General features: G+C 33.7%; 1 protein-coding gene across 1 annotated transcript; it reads left to right on the top strand.

Moving 5' to 3' along the window:
- Positions 1-10,253: 10,253 nt before the first annotated feature.
- On the top strand, positions 10,254-20,070 carry LOC126717776 (histidine kinase 4). Its single transcript, XM_050419666.1, is given in 13 exon segments — positions 10,254-10,965; positions 10,968-11,380; positions 11,667-11,900; positions 12,018-12,187; positions 14,711-14,929; positions 15,024-15,210; positions 15,304-15,355; positions 15,467-15,696; positions 15,998-16,096; positions 16,348-16,537; positions 16,583-17,198; positions 17,569-18,072; positions 19,370-20,070. Coding segments are annotated over 13 exon segments (3,219 nt in total). The 5' UTR covers positions 10,254-10,922; the 3' UTR covers positions 19,632-20,070.
- The last annotated feature ends 561 nt before the right edge of the window (positions 20,071-20,631 follow it).

Below are 20,631 nucleotides of genomic sequence, written 5' to 3'. Positions count from 1 at the left end.
GATACCTCTACCTTAAATCAAATCCAGATCTGCGATATTCTCAAAAAAAAAAAAAAAAAAAAAAAAAAAATCCAGATATGAGATAATACTAATTTATTTATGCCTTTTTTATGGTGGAATTACTAATATGGTCATTAAACTATTTGCTAGAATCCTAATTTCATTTCACAATGATTAATTATGTCACAATTTCTAATTTTTCAAAAATAGTTCAATGTTACATTTTCCTCACTTCCTTTTAGAAATGTAGTATTTTCTAATAAACTGTTTTGCAAACCGAATTATTTGACCCTTACTCGACTAAAAGAACTAAAATAAATTTTAGATCCTATAAGTTTGGAATTATTTTGATTTTGACTCCATTTCCATTTAAGTCAATCACTCATATAAAACCAAGCATTACTAAATAGACTTTGAAATCCATATGAAAATGGAATCAAAGGGATTAAAATAAAAATGCTGGTATGTAAATGGGCAAAATATAAACAATCTCAAACTTCAAGGAAAAAAAATAGATTTAGTCTAACATTTATTTTTCTTATAATTCAATAGTTACACCAGAGAAATGGGATTTGAATTCTAAATATTATGGGAAATTTACACAAATTCTCAGATTTATAAGATGCAAAAATATGAAAGAAAAATTGTAAGAAAGAAACAATCACACACAACACAATAAATTACTTGGTTCATCAATTTGTCTACATTTATGGAGTTGCAGTGATTTCACTATTTTAGAAAAATTTTACAAGATGCAGCAATGCAAATTTTTTTCTCTCAACAACACAGCAAACCTTAATCTAAAGAAACAATATTTTTATATCCCACACAATGGATCCACAATTGGGCTAAAAAGGGCCAAAAAAAATTTCAAGGGTAAGCCTATCGCCTAAGCCTCCACTCCATAGACTAAACCTCATAAAATCAACCATTTAAAATCGTAACGCTTCTAATTCAAGTCGGGTCATAATCTGAATTGAACACAAACTAGGCTTTACATAACCCAACAAATATCTCTATTAGAAACACCAAAATGTACTAATCAATTGAGTTACAAGGTTTTTTTGATAAATCAATAGTTATGACAACAAAGAGAGGATTTAAACTCCAAATGTCATAGACATACAAAGTATTCGTTTGTCATTGGATTATAAGCTAGTTTTTTTGCTTTTAGTTTTTATGCACAACTTTTTAAAATCTTTTTTTTTCAAAGTACAAGTATACTTTAACATACTTTTTGCAAAATATTTTTAACAAAAAGTTAAATAAATTGTTTTCAAACAAATATTAAGCAAAGCCAAGCAGTTGAGCAACAAGGCTTGGCCTTGCAATATACTTTTTTATTTTTTTAGGAACGGCCTTGCAATATACTTAGTTTCCATTTGGAAACAACCTAGCATTTTGCTGGAATTTTTTTGACAAAAGTGTACTAAAGTATATTTGTAACTTCAAAAATTTTGTAAAAAAAAAGATTTTAAAAAGTTATATATAAAAGTTAAAAAGTTAAAACTGATATCAATCTCACGGAAAAATTTGCTAAACATCATATTTTTGGAAAAATATTAGTAAAATAGTATGCGAATGAAACAATTTAGTAAGTTGGATTGTTTTTGGAACTCGAGTTTGTGAAACTCGAGTTCCAACCCAAAATCAAGTTTCCCAAACTTGATTTACTCTTGGATTCATCTAACGTGGATTAAAAAAAAAAAAAAAACATGGAACTTGAGTGTAGTAACCTCGAGTTCTATTTAAAAAAAAAAAAAAAAATTATTTGTAAGGAACTCGAGTTTCAAGCAAAGCAGGGAAAAAAAAATATCAGAGGTACTCGAGTTTCGTAAACTCAAGCACCTTTGTTTTTTTTTTTTTTTTAATTTGTTTTTAAATCCATGTCAGATTAATCCAAGAGTAAATTGAGTTTGTGAAACTCGATTTTGGGTTGGAACTTAAGGTTCACAAATTCAAGTTTTAAAAACAATCCTACTTGCTAATTACTTTCGATCGCATACTTTTTATCTAATATTTTTCTAAAAAGATGCTACTAATACGGGAAATAGGCGTAGTAACCATTGGATTGCATCACATGACCCAATAAAAAGTAAAGAAATGGGACCACAGGAGAGCCAATTTGGGCATGCATGTGCAGAACCTTTAGGAGAATCAGGGCAGGGCAGGGCAGGTCAGGGCAGGAGCAAAGGTGAGGCAAGCACCTGGCCATGTGAGGGGAGCATGGCAGAAGGACATGATTATCATTTATTGAACAATAGAAACATAGAAACATAGACTTTTGTTTGGGACAGTGATGGCTGGCCTTGACTAGCATATCTTAGCTTACCACATGGCCGACACTACCCCTACATTTTAACACACTTTGAGTGGCACAAAAAATAGATAGACTTCAAAACCTTTGCAAGAGGACAAACCAAACCCTCTCCTTTTGGTCCTTTCCTCTGCCTGACTTGTTTAAAATATGGTCCCCATGCAATCCCCATATTCCATCAAGAGATATTCCCTTTAAACTAATCAAACATCAACTACTGTTTAAATCTCTTGTCAAGGTTACATCCATTGCATCACACCTACTAATGTTTTTAAAGGATGAATGTTAGTAAAAAAAATCTTGTATTTTTGTTGTATTATCTTGTCTCATTTATAAGAAGAATTAAGATTTAAATTCCATGCCCTTAATTTCTTATAACAATTGAGTTATCAAAAAAAGAGAGGGTTTCTAGGTTGCTCAAATAATTTTTGTGACATAATTTTACTTAATGGCCTCCCTTTTTTCTTTGAGAAGATTGATTTTTTTTTTTTGGGGGCAAATTTTGACAATATTAGTTAATGGCCCCTTGTATATTTTAAATGAATTATATAAATACTCATTTAAAGAATTGATGCCTCATTTTTTTTTTTTTTCCTTTCAATAGTCAATTTTGTTGCCATATATAGCTCATTAACGTTAGGAGCATTAAAAATATGTTTCTAATAATATATAATTATATCTCATTAGTAAAAGGGTTTGGCCTATTTCTAGTATTTTTTTCTTAAAATTTTTTTTTTTTTCATTTTATTTTAATGAGAGACTGTCATATCATCCACTAATTAATAAAATGTGAGGATTAAAACTCATTACCACTTGCCATTGTATATTTAAAACAAAATGACATGTTTAGTTGAAAATATACTGAAGGTAAACCAAACCTGTAATAAATCTTTTTTTTTTTTTTTTTTCCAAAAACAAAATCTTCTTCATTTTGCATTTAGAGAGTTAATGATATAGTTTTTTTTTTTTTTTTTTTTTCATTAGAAGAAAAGATGCAATGATTTTATTGATTAAGAGTATGGGACACGTACTTTGTCATCCATAAACAAAAGGAAAGATTTTAATTTACTATTATTTTTATTATATTTCTCTTATTTTATAATGTATATGTTAAGTAATATAAAAGTGACATTTACAATTTAATTTAATTGAAATTAGTAAAATTTTTTTTTATAAAAAAAATTGATTTTTATAAATTTTTTGTTTTCTAAAACTATTAGTAACTCTAAGGTGTAATCTTTAATTTATTAAACATAAATCTTAATTTAGAATGTTTAAAAACAATTAATTGTGATTAATATAATTTAAAATATAATTACACATGAATTATTGAAAGAAAATAAATACCTTAAATTCTATAAGTCTGAGTTGATGAAATTTTCTTATGTGTGTGTGTGAGTGAGTGAGTGTGCACGCACAATATTTTACAAAAAACAAAATTATTGATATATTTAGGTTGGCCCTTAAAATAAAATTTATGGCTTTGACATTAGGAGTTGGGTTCAAGATGGCAAAATTTTCAAGCTAAATAACTTGACTCAACCTATGCCATTAATAGCTTATATGGGTGTGTGTGTTAATTTGATTTTGGACTTAGTTCTGATAAAATTGAAAATTATGATCAACTCGTAGAACTGACCCACCTGACCAATCCGACTACCCCAGTTGTTGGCAATGGGTCCTCACTTTCCAAAACTGATTCTAGCGGGTTGAGAGTGAGTCTCCTCCTTCATCCTTGTAGAATTTCCAATACTAGCTTGGACATGCAATTTATTGATATTTTACATTATCAATTGGCACAATCTTGAGAAATGCATTTTAGTCTCACTTTTGGAATCAAGGCACTAATCCTAGTGGAAGTAACATTGTACAAATTTTGGACGAGTCATTATTATGAAGACAGAAATTTGGATGAGCTTCACTTGCACCAAGGTCTCTTGTACGAAGTAAAGGAGCATGTAGCACAACAAACTACATATTATTAGTAGAAGGAAATGATCTGCATGTTTGCAGAAACCCTTAAGAACCATTCCTTTCAAAGAATGATTGGGGTTCAGCAGTAGTTCTTTGCTAACCTCATACCAAACAGGGAGAGAATAGAGGATGCCCTAAAAAGCAAAAGGATGTTGGATACCTCAACCTTGTCAAAGTTGGTGGAGTAATATAATAAGGCCTTGCAAAAAAGAAAGGGTGATTTCCAAATGATAGCCAAGAATATGCTAGCAAGCAGAAAGAATCCCTTCCATCTTCATTATCCAACCTATCCAAAACCAACCTAAGCTAACCCAAATAGTGCAAGCATCCACAAAAGTAATTGAAACCACCCCCAAAAAACCGCAATTTTCTAGTAGAAAGGAAGGAATCACAAAAGTCTCACTCATTACCCATGCTGGTATCTCAATTATACCCTGTCTTGGTTAAGAAGAATTTGATCACCCCTATAATACCTAAACAATATTATAGCATGTTCCTAAAGACCACGACCCTAAATTACCTTGTTATTTTCATTATGGATAAGTATGAGACTCTATGGATAATCGATGCCATTTGAGACATTGTATATAGGATCTAATTGACCAAGAGATTTCAGGTTTTTTTGGGACTCCTAATGTTAAAACCAATCCTTTACCTATGAAAGGAAATGTGAATGTAATCGACGATGAGGAAGATGGTTTGTATCTATTGCACATCTCACATAATTTGTGATGGCTTGATTGAGTTTTCTGACCTTTAGTTGTTGGAACTTGGAAAGCTATATTTACTCACAATTTGTCAATTACACACACTCACTATTTCATGATCCTTTAGCCACCATTTCATTAGTCTTAGGGTTCTCCACCAAAACACCCAAAATCTCACATTTGTTTGAGTTGCTGATTTACACATACAACTATTGTTAGGTTCTAAAGATTTAGGATTAAATGTTTAGAGTCTCAATTTGTATATGTTGGCAAATCGAAAACAAAAACATGTTTAGAATAGGTGTTAGACATTGCTCAAAGTGATTCATGTCAAGACTCAAGAATATACAAGTTACAGGAAAAATAATTGAAATTATGTGAAGCTCGACTGATCAAAAATCGCTGAAAAACGATATCTGCATATTTTTAAACAGGCTCAAGCCTGCGAAAACATTTAGGGTTTCAATCCAACACTCTTATGCATAAAAAGAAAACCCTAGCTACATTTTGATGACTCTTGGAAGACTTGTAAGTTACTCCTATAAGATCTGAGAGGTTCTGTACCTTCTAACTCTACAAGTGTTTACCAGAACAAGATCTACAATCAAGTCCTGGTGGAATCTAGTTGTTGTAAAGATCAACAAGCCGTGATCTGAAACCTTTGAGTGAGATCTCAAAGTCACAAGCGTGGGTGCTTGTGTGGTGCAAATTCAAGAGAGAAGGAGTCCGTGGATTCGGAATTTGCACGTGGTCGGTTCTGTAAGTTATTATTGGAGGTAGTAATAGATTTAGGGTTAAATCTTATTGTAAAAACTTCAATTCTTTTATAGTGAATTTGTTTTACCTTGAGGATAGCTAGGTCAAATCTTTTCTAGGTTTTTATCTTGAAACGGTTTGTTTCATTGGTTTTCTTGGGTGATCATATCACTGTGTTCTTTATTTTTCCGCTGCTATGCATGATATGATCTATCCTTGTTTAACCTAGATCTCATAATTAACTTAAGTAATCACTTGACTAATATATTAAGTTAAACAATCTAATTTAAGAGGTTTAAACAAACTAACAACTATGACAACCGATTTCAATCTACCGCTTATCTACATCCCTGTAAGGTACTAAAGGGGTGAGGTATAGATTTTTATCATAACTCATATTCCCCTCCTTAATCTTTTATTGCTTTGTACTATTTTTCCATTTTTTTAATGTTCTATTATTAATATGATGTATGGCGAAGGCTGATTTGAGTGATAACATGTTGTTTAAATTTACCTACGTTTTAATTTCATTTTTTGGAAACATCATGAATTTGGAAATCTACCTTGGAGTGCATACACCACAGAATGAACATGTATGCGTCTCCATCCTAGCAAACACTACTTTTGGGCAGAACAATGTTCTTCTTCTTCTCTCTCTCTTTTTTTTTTTTTTTTTAGAAATTGTTTGATCTAATAATTGAAACTATTTTTTTTAAACTATCATTAGGAGCGGACGTCATAGGTTGAAATTCTCTAAAAAAAAAATCTATTTTCAATTTTTTTTTCAAATATCTGTCTTAAATTTCATATTTATTTTTATATCTAAAAAGTCACTTTAATCTGAAAAACCGTTTTCAATCTCAATGATTGTTTTCAAACTTCAAAAATTATTTTCTAAGTGCAATGTGAGTGTATACTTTGTGAATATGCCATGCATGTTTGATGGGATATGTTAATAACAGATTTGAAAATTTTTTTGGAAAACATATTAGAGAATTATTTTGAAAAACAGATATGAGAATGGTTTTAGAAAACAAATCTAAGAATAGTTTTGATTTTAAAGATGATTTTTAGGTCTAAAAGAGATTTTTTTTTTTAGAAAACAATATTTAACCTAGTTAAATATTCTCACTCTAAACTATATTCTCACTTTCCAAATAAGGTAAAAATTTATATGTATATTCTCACTCTAAACTGTTGTAACCTAGTTTCTGAACTTAGATCTAGGGTTCTACATTAGTGAATTATCCATGTAATTCTACATTTTAATAGAATGTAACTAAGACCAAAGCCATGTGCCATTTTCTAGATTGTATATAGGAGCTTTACATTTTTCAATTATTCAATGCAATTCAGATGTTCAATTCAATTTTTGGCTTTCTTATTTTTTTTCCTCATAAATAAAATAAGTGGTGACTCTATTATAAAACCTTTGATCTAAGGGGAAATATATTTCATGTGGGCTATTCACTTTGAGGGACAATAATTACAATCTCACCCAGCCAAAGTTCACACTGCGGAAACTCTGTTAGAATGTTGCTCGAGTAGTTAAGCTTGGATCAATTCTTAGCCAGAGTTTAGCTGGGCAAGGTATCCAAATCTCACTCTAAAATGTTACTGAATGCTTATACTATATTTACTTAGTCATGTTAAACTCTTAAAAACTCCATGGAGTAAAATAGAGCCATAAATGTCATAACACTTGGATGAAAGGTGGCCTTTAACCTATGAATGTTGAGCCTTCTAGTTAGGGCACCTTGACACCAGTCTCCTTTAAGAGCTCCTGAGGTATTGTGACCTTTATGGCACTGCATATGAATAAAAAAAAAATAATAATTTAGGGAAATACACCCATGGCTTGAAAAACACTTCAAAAAATTGAAAGAAAAAAAAAAGTCACCTTTTGTTGGACTACAATGAGATCTTTTTTTTTAAGAGAGTTTTAACTTATGGTGTCCGCTCATGATAATAGTTCTTTATCATTAGACCACAATGAGATCTAGAATATGACCAAAAAAAAAAAAAATCCGATTCTTGTAGGCAATGTTGAAATTTCTATTGCATTCCACCATTGACCCTCTAGAAAGTAGAAACCCTTAAACATACCAAGATAATAAAAATATGAAATCTAAGGTCTGAAATTTGTTTCCAAAAAAATCTTATATATATATATATATATATATCATTCTTGATACATGTATGACAATATTGGGACATTCACCTCTGTTTCAAAAGCTAACAAGCCCAATTTTTAAAATCATATGAAAGATAATAAAAGAAATGTAACTGTCATCAAATGGATATTGTGGGGGTGCTTAACTTCTTTTTTACACATAATTAAACCCCCGAATCTAGCTCTTAGTTTGAAGACCTGATTATATTAAATAAAAATAAATCAATTAGATATAGGCTACCAATTATAGTTCAAAATCCCAATGGTTGGTGGCTTACTCAAAATTTCAAATTAAAATCTCTAATGCATACAAGGAGTATGTAAAGAACACCTTCAAGCACACACATCGTATTCATGTTGCTAGGTGAATAGGGTCAAACAATAGAAGTAAAATTTTCTCTCTCCCATAGGAGACTAAAGTTCAATGTCAACACCTACCATGATTAGCATTTTATGTGATATGATAGGACTCCCCCTTATAATCATGGGGAAGGTGCCCTCAACCAATGCACCCCTCCCTTAGAAATCATTGGGGGGGGGGGGGGGTGGATAATGTGATGTTAGGTACTTAGGTTCACTTCATGCCTGCGTAGAACCCCACCAACCACCATTGAGGACACACTATATAAACCCATCTCAACCAGAGACAACAATGTGCATTCTATTACCTCATTTATCATTTTTCTTAAACTCATTCTATAGTTTTCTTTACTAGCTTAATCAATGAAGTGCCTTTGATGAACCCCATTTGTTGGTCTCCGACCTAACAAACAAGTCATTCTCATCATGCATACTTCCTACCCTTAATCCTTATGACCAATTTGGATGGAAGGGGAGCCATTAAGTCGTTCAACTTCATTTTTCCCAATTCTCACCTACTCGATTGTTTGAAAAGCATGTTACTTAATCCTTTGAAAAAACAAAGAGTAGAAATTTAAAAAGTAAATTAAAATTACGATTTTAGACCCATTGAAAACTGGCGCAAACTACACTACAAAATAAGCTGCTTCTTCTTCTCTCTCCATTTATTTATTTATTTTTTCTGAATACAAATAAGCTTCTTTCTTACTTTAATTTTCTTGACAAGTCAAAAAATAACCCAAAATCTGTAAACTAATAATTTTAATGCTAGTAAAATTTATAATTTCTAGGCTGAAACCATGATAATGATATCATTAAACTACCCGGCTTTAAATGAAATACATGTGTACTGTCGTTAAATCACATGTACATGCAATGATTAAACTAGAGGCTGTACAATCAAAAAAACAAAAGAGAGAAGAAGATTGAAAGTCCTAATTTATAATCATAAGCCCTATAAAACAATTCCATGAGAGGGTTAAATTTGAGATTTGAACAAAGAAAGAAGGGGCAAAGATGTAATTGAGATTGGAGTGAGATCTGGGCTGTGTGGCCATGTCATTATCGCAAAGATTTGTGATTGCGATTTCAACCCATTCCCCACAGACTAAATTAAATCCCATTCCAAACACACCCTCCCCCTCTCTCTCTCTCTCTCTCTTGCCCTTTTTTTTTTTCTTTTTTTGTGTGTGATAATTTTCTCTCTCTAACTTAAATTTGGAAAAAAAAAAGAAAAGAAAAGAAAGGAGAACCCAGAAGTGGGACAAAATGTGAGTTTTTTTCCTTTCCACTATGATACATAAAGAAAACAACATGTGTACAATTCTATTAACTGACCAACCAAAATTACGTTATGGGTTTTGTTATTATTACCCATTTTGAAGCTTTTATTGATATCTTCTTATTAAAATAGATAAAGAACTTTTGGGGTCAGCCAGACCCAATTCTAGCTTCAAACCTATCAAAGATGTTCAATATGGCTATAGTTGTTCAATTTGGAAAAAAAAATCAGTCATCAGTGTCAATGGGTTTAGCTCAGGAAATGGAAAAGAAGAGAGAGAGAGAGAGAGCGAGAGAGAGAGGGAGAGGAGACAGGGCGTGGTGTGAAATACATTATTATAAAGAAGAGGCCAGAGAGACATAGAGGATGGACTTTTAGAGAGAGAGAGAGAGAGAGAGAGAGAGGACCAAGGAGACAAAAGCGTATCTTGGAAAATCCTAAAAATTCGATTCAGTGTTATATATATTTTTTCTTTGTTACTTTAAAAAGCATAGGACAAACAGTTGAAGAACTCCCTCACATGAAAATAAAATCAAAGTATTATACAAAAACAAAAACTCTTTTCCTACTATGTTCACTTCATTCATTGTATCTCTCTCTCTCTCTCCTCCTAGCCTAAGCTAGTTCTACAGGTAAACATTTTTTCTTACAACAATAACTACTACATCTCTGTCTCTTTTTAGAGTTGTTACTCTCTCTCTCTCTCTCTCTCTCTCTCATTCTGCTTCTGGGCTGTGTTTTTGCTTCGCTGTTTGCAGTGTGTGTGTCTGTGTTTTTATTTAAGGTTGGTCAATCTGTGGCATTTGGTTGATTATAATATAAGGAATAAAAGCAGTGAACGTGCTCTTCTTTGTCTGGTTGTTTCTAACTAAAACTTCACGCTTTTGATTCGAGTTGGAGAAGAAAACATTATTTGAGATTACACTCTGTACTTTTCTATTCTTTTTTTTTAATCATTCAAAGGCCTAAGACAGAGAGAAACAGACCTTTTGACACACACTGTGAGAGGGAGGTTGTTCTTTGGAAAATGAGCTTTTTTTATTTTTAAGTTTTTCCATCTTTTGAGAACCATGCTTGTCTCTCAGAATTGAGTATTCCGCTTTTCAAATTCTGGGTCTTTCTTATACCTCTTCTCTTTCTAGTCTCTACCGTATAAATTTTGCTTGGTTTTTTTGGCTGTGGCCTTGTGGGTGTACTTATGCTCTTTATGAAGCTTTGAATCACGCAAAACAATGCTGTAATGAAAAAATTATTTGTAGTTTACCAGTAGTAACCTTTTTCTTTTTCTTTCCTATATCAGAAAAAGGTGTGTCTGTAAAAATTGCCAGTACTTTATGAAAAGTTGGTATATATATGCGTATGCATGACTTGGGGGGTTTTTCTAGCTTAGATATGAAGTGGATATTAGAGAAACAAGAAGAAGAAGAAGAAAAAGCAAAAGAGTCGTCAGAGAGAGAATTGTGGTGATGGGTTCGAAGACACAGCAGAGTCAGACTCAACAGCACCACTCTGTGGCTGTGAGGTTGAACGAGCAAATGGGGAGCAAAAGAGGGTTCATTCAAGCCATCAGGGACTGGCTACTAACGTTGCTTCTGATTTGGATCATGGTGATGGTTTTCTTGAGCATGACAGTGTACAATCGCATAGATGCTGATAACAGAGTAAGGAGGAAGGATTTACTGGTAAGCATGTGTGATCAGAGAGCTAGGATGTTACAAGATCAGTTTAGTGTTAGTGTTAATCATGTGCACGCCCTTGCCATCCTCGTTTCCACTTTCCATTACTACAAGAACCCTTCAGCAATTGATCAGGTTTGCTCTTGAATTTTAATCTAAACTTGTTAAGGTTATGTATTTGTTGCCAGTTTATTGAGGAAAATTTTGGGATTTTTTTTTGACATTTCCTGGTGTCACTGAGTCATTGTTGCTATATAAATCAAAATATTAGCTAAATCTTAGTCAACTAAGTGTAGAAGATTAGTGGAGTTAATATTTCATTTTTTGAGGAGACCAAGACAGGAAAATAAATGGAATTTTGATTCACTCTGATTACTATCAAATGTAGTTGATTTTGTATGTTTAATTGCGAAAAATGCAGGAAACATTTGCGGAGTACACAGCTAGAACCGCTTTTGAGCGGCCATTACTGAGTGGTGTGGCCTATGCACAGAGAGTAATGGATTCAGACAGGGAAAATTTTGAGAGACAACATGGTTGGACAATAAAGACAATGGAGAGGGAGCCTTCCCCGGTGCGAGATGAGTACGCACCTGTGATATTCTCTCAGGAAAGCCTTTCTTACCTTGCATCACTTGACATGATGTCAGGAGAGGTATACTTCAGAAATTGTGATCTTCACTTTGCTTATCTTGTTTGGATTTCATGATATCGAGTAATATGGAAACTTGGTTCTTCATATGGCCTGCAATTTTTCCTTTGGATGATGTAGGAAGACCGAGAAAACATTTTGAGGGCGAGGGCTACTGGTAAAGCTGTTTTGACTAGTCCCTTCAGGCTTCTAGGATCTCATCATCTTGGTGTTGTGCTTACATTCCCTGTTTACAAATCCAAGCTCTCTGCGAGTGCAACAGTGCCAGAGCGCATTGAATCAACTGCAGGGTCAGTCCTCTGAGCTTGCCTTCCTGATTGGAATACTAAGTTAATTATTAATGGTTGGTTTAATGTTTTTCAGTATCTGTATATGACAGTTCATGAACAGATTGAATTTAGATTAGATATAAACGATAGACTAGAAGACCAATCTAAATTGGTTTTGGGAATAATAGGAACAAGAATTTGGCATTCTATTATTGCTGGAGCTTTAATGACACATTTACTAACTTTGAAGTTTATCTTTTTTCTCCATGTGCTTTGTGGAAATGAAATCACTTGAATGGTGGCAGTAATTTGACAAGATTTCATATTGGAGATATAACATTAGCTGCTGTTGGAAGACTTTCATTATTATTTTTTCAGTTTTCACTTTTCAAAAGTAGGGTGTTCTTTTCTTGTTTGTGGTTGTTTTTGTAGGTATTTTAGTCAAAATTAAGTCTTTATATGGTAATATTAACTATAAATTCCCTTGTAGAGTAGGTATGCCGTATATGAAGCCTTTAAAATGCTTACCAAGTTGTAAAATTAAAGTTCAAGTCACTTATCAATAAAATTTTAGTCAGCTTGTTTTCTCTTATCTAGCCTTATGAATCAGAGTGTTGTTAGGGTCTAGTAATGCAATAGCCCTTTTGTCGTAATCATGCTGTGAGAGTTGATATCAGAGCCTTAGCTTTACTTGCTAGGTCTAGTAGCCAAATGATGAAGCTGACAAGAACTGCTATGTTGACAACAATTAAGGGGTGTATACCATCTAGACTACAATTAAAGTTCAAAAGGTGGTGTTATGGACTTATGAATACCTATAAATAATAACTTCAAGTTGTGAGATCTTGCTTGTGATAAGCAAAAATGTAAATGAATACCTAGAAATAATAAATTCTTATTTTAATTTATTTATGGAATAGTGCATAAAGAAGATTGCACAGATTGGTTGAGTAATTTAGAAGACTATTTTGATTGCTAGGAGATCTGTGAAGAGGAAAAGGTAAGAATTGTATTAAATAAGCTAGACAGTAATTTGGGTGAATGTTGGGATGATTTACAAGAGTATAAAGTGCGTCAAGTTAAGGATGAAATATATTCTATTTTTGATAAAGAGTGAAATAAACATTGGCCTATTTCTTTTTCTTTTCCACCTATGATTATTATTATATATTGTGTTATTCATGTTATGATTATGACCTGTGAATTGATATAAATAAAATGATGGTGGTATTGAAAATTTTCATTATCCAACCACCAAGTCAAGATTATTGCCTATGAAACTGTTTCAGTAAGTTTCATATTCAAGCTCCAAGAGAAAACATTGATTTGGGGTTGACAATTTGAGGCCAAATTTCAAAGAAAATATTGATGATGCTGAACAAGATCAAGTCTTACCATTGCAAGTTGAAAATTACTGCATCAAAGAGTAAAAGATAAGGTTGTTGAGAACATTCATGAACAATTTGATATAGAAAAGAATCATGAGAAAATTATGGAAGATCTCATTAAAATCAAAATCAAAGGTGAGCCTATTACCCATGTGGCCATGTGCCCAAGTATCCGGTTGATTTTGTTAACAATTGTGCATCAATTGGCTTTATTGGAGTTGAGATTTTTTCAAGCTGGTTATTAACTATTGCTTGATTTATATCATAAAGCAATTAGGCATTGAAGATTGAACCTAAGAATTTTTGAGCCTTGGATTGATCCCAAGCTATAAAACAAAAATTCAAGTAAATCATCAATAAATTTCAGTTAGATTACTTTCTGTCAACTGGTGTTCCAGATTTTTAGCATTGTGGATTCAAGACGTCTTAGAGTTTAGTTGTACAATAACCCTTCCTCCGCTATCATTATGTGCCAATATATTACATTACGATTCTCGTATCTCAGTTGGTTTTTGCTTTTCCTTGTTTCTCCTATATTTATGAGTTTATCCAAATTTACCTTGTTAGCACCTACTGCCACCTACAATCATCCCCGCTGATGAAACTGTCTCCACTGCTGTTTTTACCCCAACCACAATTGCTGTTTTTAACTTTTAGCTTTTAAATACAGCTTTTAAAAATTTCATTTTTTCAAAATAAAATTGTACTTTAGCACATTTTCAACAAAAAAACAATCAACAAAAAACTAAATAAGCTGATGCCAAAAGCACACTTAGAGCCTGTTTGGCATCAACTTCAGCTTTTAGCTTTTAGTTTTTATGTAGAACTTTTTAAAACCTCTCTTTTTCCCACCTTTTTTCACTTTTTCAAATTTTTTCAAGGTACAAGAATACTTTAACACATTTTTAGCAAAAAGCTAAATAAGCTATTCCCAAATGGACACTAAGTGTTGTAAAGTCAGGATATTAGTTGGGTGTGATTTTATTCTGGTTAATTTCTTTTGCAGTTTGTTTCCCTTAAAGTATGTTCTGATGGTCTTATATTGGACAAGAGCTTAGAATTGTTGGCTTTCAGTTTTTCAACTTAATTTTGGACATGTTAATGTGGAAGTTTTGGCTAGATGCCTTTTTGTTAATGAAATTTTGATACAAAGCAGATATGTTGGTGGAGCCTTTGATGTTGAGTCCCTTGTGGAGAATTTACTTGGGCAACTTGCTGCGAATCAGGCGATATTAGTGAATGTGTATGATATCACCAACTCCTCTGATCCCCTAGCCATGTACGGTCACCAATGTCAAGATGTTGACATGTCTCATTTCCATGAGAGCAAGCTTGATTTTGGAGATCCTTTCAGGAAGCATCAAATGATATGTAGGTAAGTGCACCCAGTCATTGATCATTATTTTAGTAGGTAGATGAAGAGTTCCAGGATTTTTGACTCATATATGCTCATTTTGGATGTTGAGCAGATATCATGAGAAGGCACCTATGTCATGGGCAGCACTAACCACTGCATTCTTTACGTTTGTGATTGGTTTACTGGTGGGTTATATTTTATATACTGCAGCAAGTCACATTGCTAAAGTTGAGGATGATTTCCATGAAATGCAAGAACTGAAAGTTCGTGCAGAAGCTGCTGACGTTGCAAAATCTCAGGTATTGTTCCCAACATTTTTGTAAAGTAGACTTCAACTCAGTTTACAAGCTTCAACCTTTTAATATGAGCAATTCTTGTGATCTTGTTGCCAGTTTCTAGCTACTGTTTCTCATGAAATCAGAACACCCATGAATGGCATCCTCGGTATGTTCCAAGTCTTCTTATTTATTTATTTTTTTCATATGATGGTGTCATGTTTTATTTACTTGAACACTTCGTATTGAATGATGAATTGTTATTATGTGTATTTTGCAGGGATGCTGGCTCTGCTTCTAGATACAGAGTTAAGTTCAACGCAGAGAGATTATGCCCAAACTGCTCAAGCCTGTGGGAAGGCACTGATAGCATTAATTAATGAGGTGCTTGACCGGGCAAAAATTGAAGCTCGCAAGTTAGAGCTGGAGGCAGTCCCATTTGACCTCAGATCCATACTAGATGATGTTCTCTCTTTATTTTCTGAGAAGTCTAGAAACAAGGGCATTGAGGTACGTCTACTAGCAATACAGAGTATTAATTATCTTTTTGGTGGTTGGTGTGGTTGCTTGACCTTCTGTGAGGGAAAAAAATTCCTCCATTTCGCTTAATTTTTTTGCATTATTACATTTCACTCCTGTAGTTTTTGAATATGAAGTTCCATTTGTTTTGTTCTTCTCATGTTTAAACTGACTCTCTCTCTCTCTCTCTTACCTTGGTGGGGGTTTTGATACCAATGAATGGTGCTCATGATGCTTCTTCACATTTTACAATTCTTTCATCTTGGATATGTAACCAATTGGGGAAGTGAAGCTGGCAGCGTTTGTTTCTGATAAAGTTCCTGAAATTGTTATGGGGGATCCGGGGAGGTTCAGACAAATTATTACAAATCTTGTGGGAAACTCTGTTAAAGTAAGTGGATCATTCAAGATTTAATATACTATTATGACTAGTTGATTACTCATTGTTAATTTTACTTTGATTTATGATTTACTGTACTGGTGGTTTTATGGTTTTTGCCAGACCCAAATAAAACTTCAGCATAAACTTTGCATTATTTGATTTTTTTCCCACTACTGAATTCCTTCCCCCCCCCACCCCCCCCCCCCCCCCCCCCCCCCCTTCAAATCTACTTGATATTAATTATATTGAGCATGTGGCAGTTCACTGAACGAGGACATATATTTGTTGAAGTCCATCTAGCTGAACAAGAAAAAGCCACTGTAAATGCAGATGCTGATACTTGTTTGAATGGAGGATCGGATGGAGGTGTATTTAAAGCTGAAAATTGTTTGAATGGTGGATCGGATGGAGGTGTATTTAAAGCTGAAACTTGTTTGAATGGAGGATCAAGTGGAGGTGTATTTAAAACTGAAACTTGTTTGAATGGGGGATCAGATGGAGGTGTATTTTTATGTGGTGGACATCAGTTTAAAACCTTAAGTGGTTGTGAAGTTGCTGATGAGCGGAACTGTTGGGATACCTTTAAGCATCTAATTGCTGATGAAGAATTTCGTTCTGATGCTTCACATAATATGTTGAATACTAATGAAGCATCTGAAGACGTCACTTTGATGGTATCCGTAGAGGATACAGGGATTGGTATTCCCTTATCTGCTCAGGATCGAGTTTTCATGCCCTTTATGCAGGCAGATAGCTCAACCTCTAGAAATTATGGAGGAACTGGTATAGGCTTGAGCATTAGTAAGTGTCTGGTTGAGCTTATGGGTGGTCAGATAAGTTTCATAAGCCGACCTCAGGTTGGTAGCACATTTTCATTTACTGCCATTTTTGGGAGGTGTAAGAAAAATGCATACAATGATAAGAAAAAGGCTAATTCTGAAGATTTGCCTTCTGGTTTTAGAGGATTGAAAGCAATAGTAGTTGATGAGAAACCAGTTAGAGCTGCTGTAACCAAATACCATTTAAATAGACTTGGTATCCTGGTCAAAGTCGCTAGTAGCATCAAGATTGCTGTTGCTATGTGTGGAAAAAATGGTTCTCTGACATCTCGGTAAGTTCTTTTATTTTTTTCCTTTCTTGTCTTCTTCCTTGTTTTGAATGTAAAATGCATCTCAATCTTTAGGCAAAGCCATGTCAATGATATCTCAGGTTGACATTCATGGACTAAGAAAACTAGATTTTAGTAAAAGGATTCACTAAATTTCTGAGAGTGCATTTCAATAAATAACTTGATTGGACAGATTAGCAACCAAAAAAAAAAAAAATTGATTGAATCAAGGAATACTCAATTGTGTTCATATGACAACTCCTCAAGAAGTTTTTGAGTAAAACCGCACCCCTCAAATTAGAATTCTGTGACAAATCTGTTGAAATTATAAGATTCAGTTTGTTGAGTAAAGCTACATTATTTACTATGACAGAAACTTCCAGCCAGATTTAATTCTAGTTGAAAAGGATATATGGGTCTCTGGGGAGGAAGGTGGTCTAAATTTTCAGCTATTGGACCGGAAACAGAATGGGCATGTGTTTAGTTTGCCTAAGATGATTCTTCTTGCAACGAATATCAGTAATGCTGAATTTGATAAAGCAAAGGCGGCAGGATTTTCAGATACTGTCATCATGAAACCTTTGAGGGCAAGTATGGTTGCTGCATGTCTTCAGCAGGTGCTAGGGATAGGGAAGAAGAGGCAACAGGGGAAAGACATGCCTAATGGAACTCCTTTCCTGCAGAGCCTACTTTGTGGCAAGAAGATTTTAGTGGTTGATGACAATATGGTTAACCGCAGAGTTGCTGCAGGTGCACTAAAGAAGTTTGGAGCTGATGTAGACTGTGCTGAGAGTGGCAAAGCTGCACTGACGTTGCTTCAATTACCACATAAATTTGATGCCTGCTTCATGGATATTCAGATGCCAGAAATGGATGGGTATGTATTGAAATTCTTGAATGCAATCTATATATTTAGCTTTTTATTGTTGACTAATATATGTTCTATCCCTAAACTTTTAAAAGTAAAAAAATAAAATAAAATAATTGAAAGCATTGTGATGAGCATTTCAACTATCTTGAGTTAAACTGTTGCTACATATCCTAACTTTATTATTTGTTTGGTAGTTGTTTCATTAGCTTCAATTTGACTGATAATGATATTGGAGAAAAATACTGAGAGATAGAACAGAGAATGTAAGATCAGGATTGAAGAGGGTGTTGTTTATGGAGGAAGCTAGTTGGTGGCAAAAATCACGGGATTTGTGGTTAATGCATGTATTTTTCACCATTTGGAGACAGAAATATGTTTACTGAATCATAGCTTTAGTTGGTTCAATGTGTAACCAAATTTCTGCATGATAATGATATTTAAAACTTCTTTCTGAAAAACTGTTATAATTTTTAGCACCAAGCTCATTATTTACCCCAAGCTTGGTCATAAGACTTAAAAAAATTTCTCAACGAACATGTTAATTGACCAAAGTCTTAATTATTCAGTTCAGGCTGTGTGATGCTTATGCTTAGTTGGCTTTAACAACTCAATTTGTATTACGTTGTAGCATTTTTTTTCTATTATGTGATTAGTCTCTTACTAGATTAACTGATTAAATTCACCACATCCTTATAGTTTAAGCTTTTGGAAGAATCATTAATTTTTCATCGTAATTGTGATACCCCGATTTGATTGATTGTGTGATGTGTGTGGGTGTGTGATGAGTCCCACATCGGGTATTTACTGGATAAATCTGGGTTTTATTAACAACTACAAGGAACCTCAATAGTAACTAGTCCTTTTGAGGTATAGCGTAGATGTGGCTAGCACTTTTCCTTGGGTCGTTACAGTAATAGAGCAGGAGGTCCTGGGTTCTAGCGCTGTCTCTACCTTACCTCCCATTTAAAAAGGCAATTTAGGCTCACAAGTGAAGGGAGAGTGTTAGGTTAAATGATTAAATTCACAATTTACTAATAGTTTGTGAGAATCGGTAATTTTTCATCTCCAAATAAACATTTTGGGCTATTTGGTATTAAACCCCTTTCTAGATGATATCTGTTCATTCAAGGACTTGAAAGGTTTTAGGTGCCTAAAATTAAGAGTTCCTATATCTTTATCTTATGTATAAATAAAATATTATGGCATTGGAATGAAGGAAAATGTGGAAGGATATAAGTCTTCTTGAAGTACAATTCTGGTACACTGACCTCAACAAAGCTGTATATTTGTCCTATAATTGCAGGTTTGAGGCAACCCGTCGGATACGCCTAATGGAGAACAAAGCAAATGAGCAAATGAATGGTGGAGCCACAGATGAAGGAGCTAATCGAAAGAGAGAGTGGCATGTGCCAATATTAGCCATGACAGCCGATGTGATTCATGCCACATATGAGGAGTGCTTGAAATGTGGGATGGATGGATATGTCTCGAAGCCCTTTGAGGAAGAGAATCTTTACCAGGCAGTTGCCAAGTTCTTCAAAGCCAAACCCATGTCAGCCTCATAACAAGATCTTCCACTCATGTAAACCGGGCAAACCTAAAGTGGCAACACTTGAATGGGCTGAAAAGTACCAGCAATTTTAATACTGCTGGTGCACTTCTCCCTCAGATGAAAGGCAACAGTTGGCGTCCTTGAATTTGAAGATTCTTATCCAACATTGTTTACAGGTTCAGCCAATCAATTCTAACCAACTTCAGTTTAACATGATTAGAATTCGAGTACATACTGCTATAAAATTCTTCGTCCCCAGTTGAATGTATAGAGCCTTAGACGGGGAAGGAGCCAAATTGTGTAAATCATATATATATTTTTGTATGCTTTCCCTGGAACTTTCTTTTGAGAAAGTGTCTCAATATCTTGATTCGTATAAACTGTCTGTTGTACAAGACTTTGGTCGATGAACATTTTGTATGCTGAGAATGAAATTTTTTCTTATTATTGAACCTAGATCTTAATATGATGTTTTGTTTGAAAACTCCATATATTATTTATTTTTGACAAGGGAGGGAATAAGATGTTTTGGGAGTAAATATGTAGGGAAGTTGTAAGGAATGAGTGTTCCCTTGTATACAACTCATTTCCTCTCACCTAAACTTTCATATAAGAGAATAGTATTTTCACTCTCTTTTTTAAAACTTTCCAATAAGAAAATAAAAAGAATATTCTAAAATAATTCTTTTCATCCCATTCATTTTCATCTTCAAAACGGAGTGTAAAGGAAAAACTGGTCAAACTTGTTCTGAAAAGGGAACTTGGAGATAACAATAATACTCCATCAGTAGCAAAAGGTTAGGGTATATAGACATAAAAAAAACTAATATTCTTAACTAGACTTTGCTTTATATTAATTATTAGGGTGCCCCAGTTTTTATTCTTTAATAATGGTAATATTCCACGAATTAGTGATTTGGTATTTATCTACATTCAGCCTTTCTTCTATGTTCTGAATCCTGACTAATGAGTTCGAGTTGACTCTCTATGGTCCCAGAGCCATTCGCTTGAGT

Source organism: Quercus robur, chromosome 3, assembly GCF_932294415.1.
Source record: "Quercus robur chromosome 3, dhQueRobu3.1, whole genome shotgun sequence".
Taxonomy (NCBI): domain Eukaryota; kingdom Viridiplantae; phylum Streptophyta; class Magnoliopsida; order Fagales; family Fagaceae; genus Quercus; species Quercus robur.
This window is presented reverse-complemented; position numbering and strand designations above follow the sequence as displayed.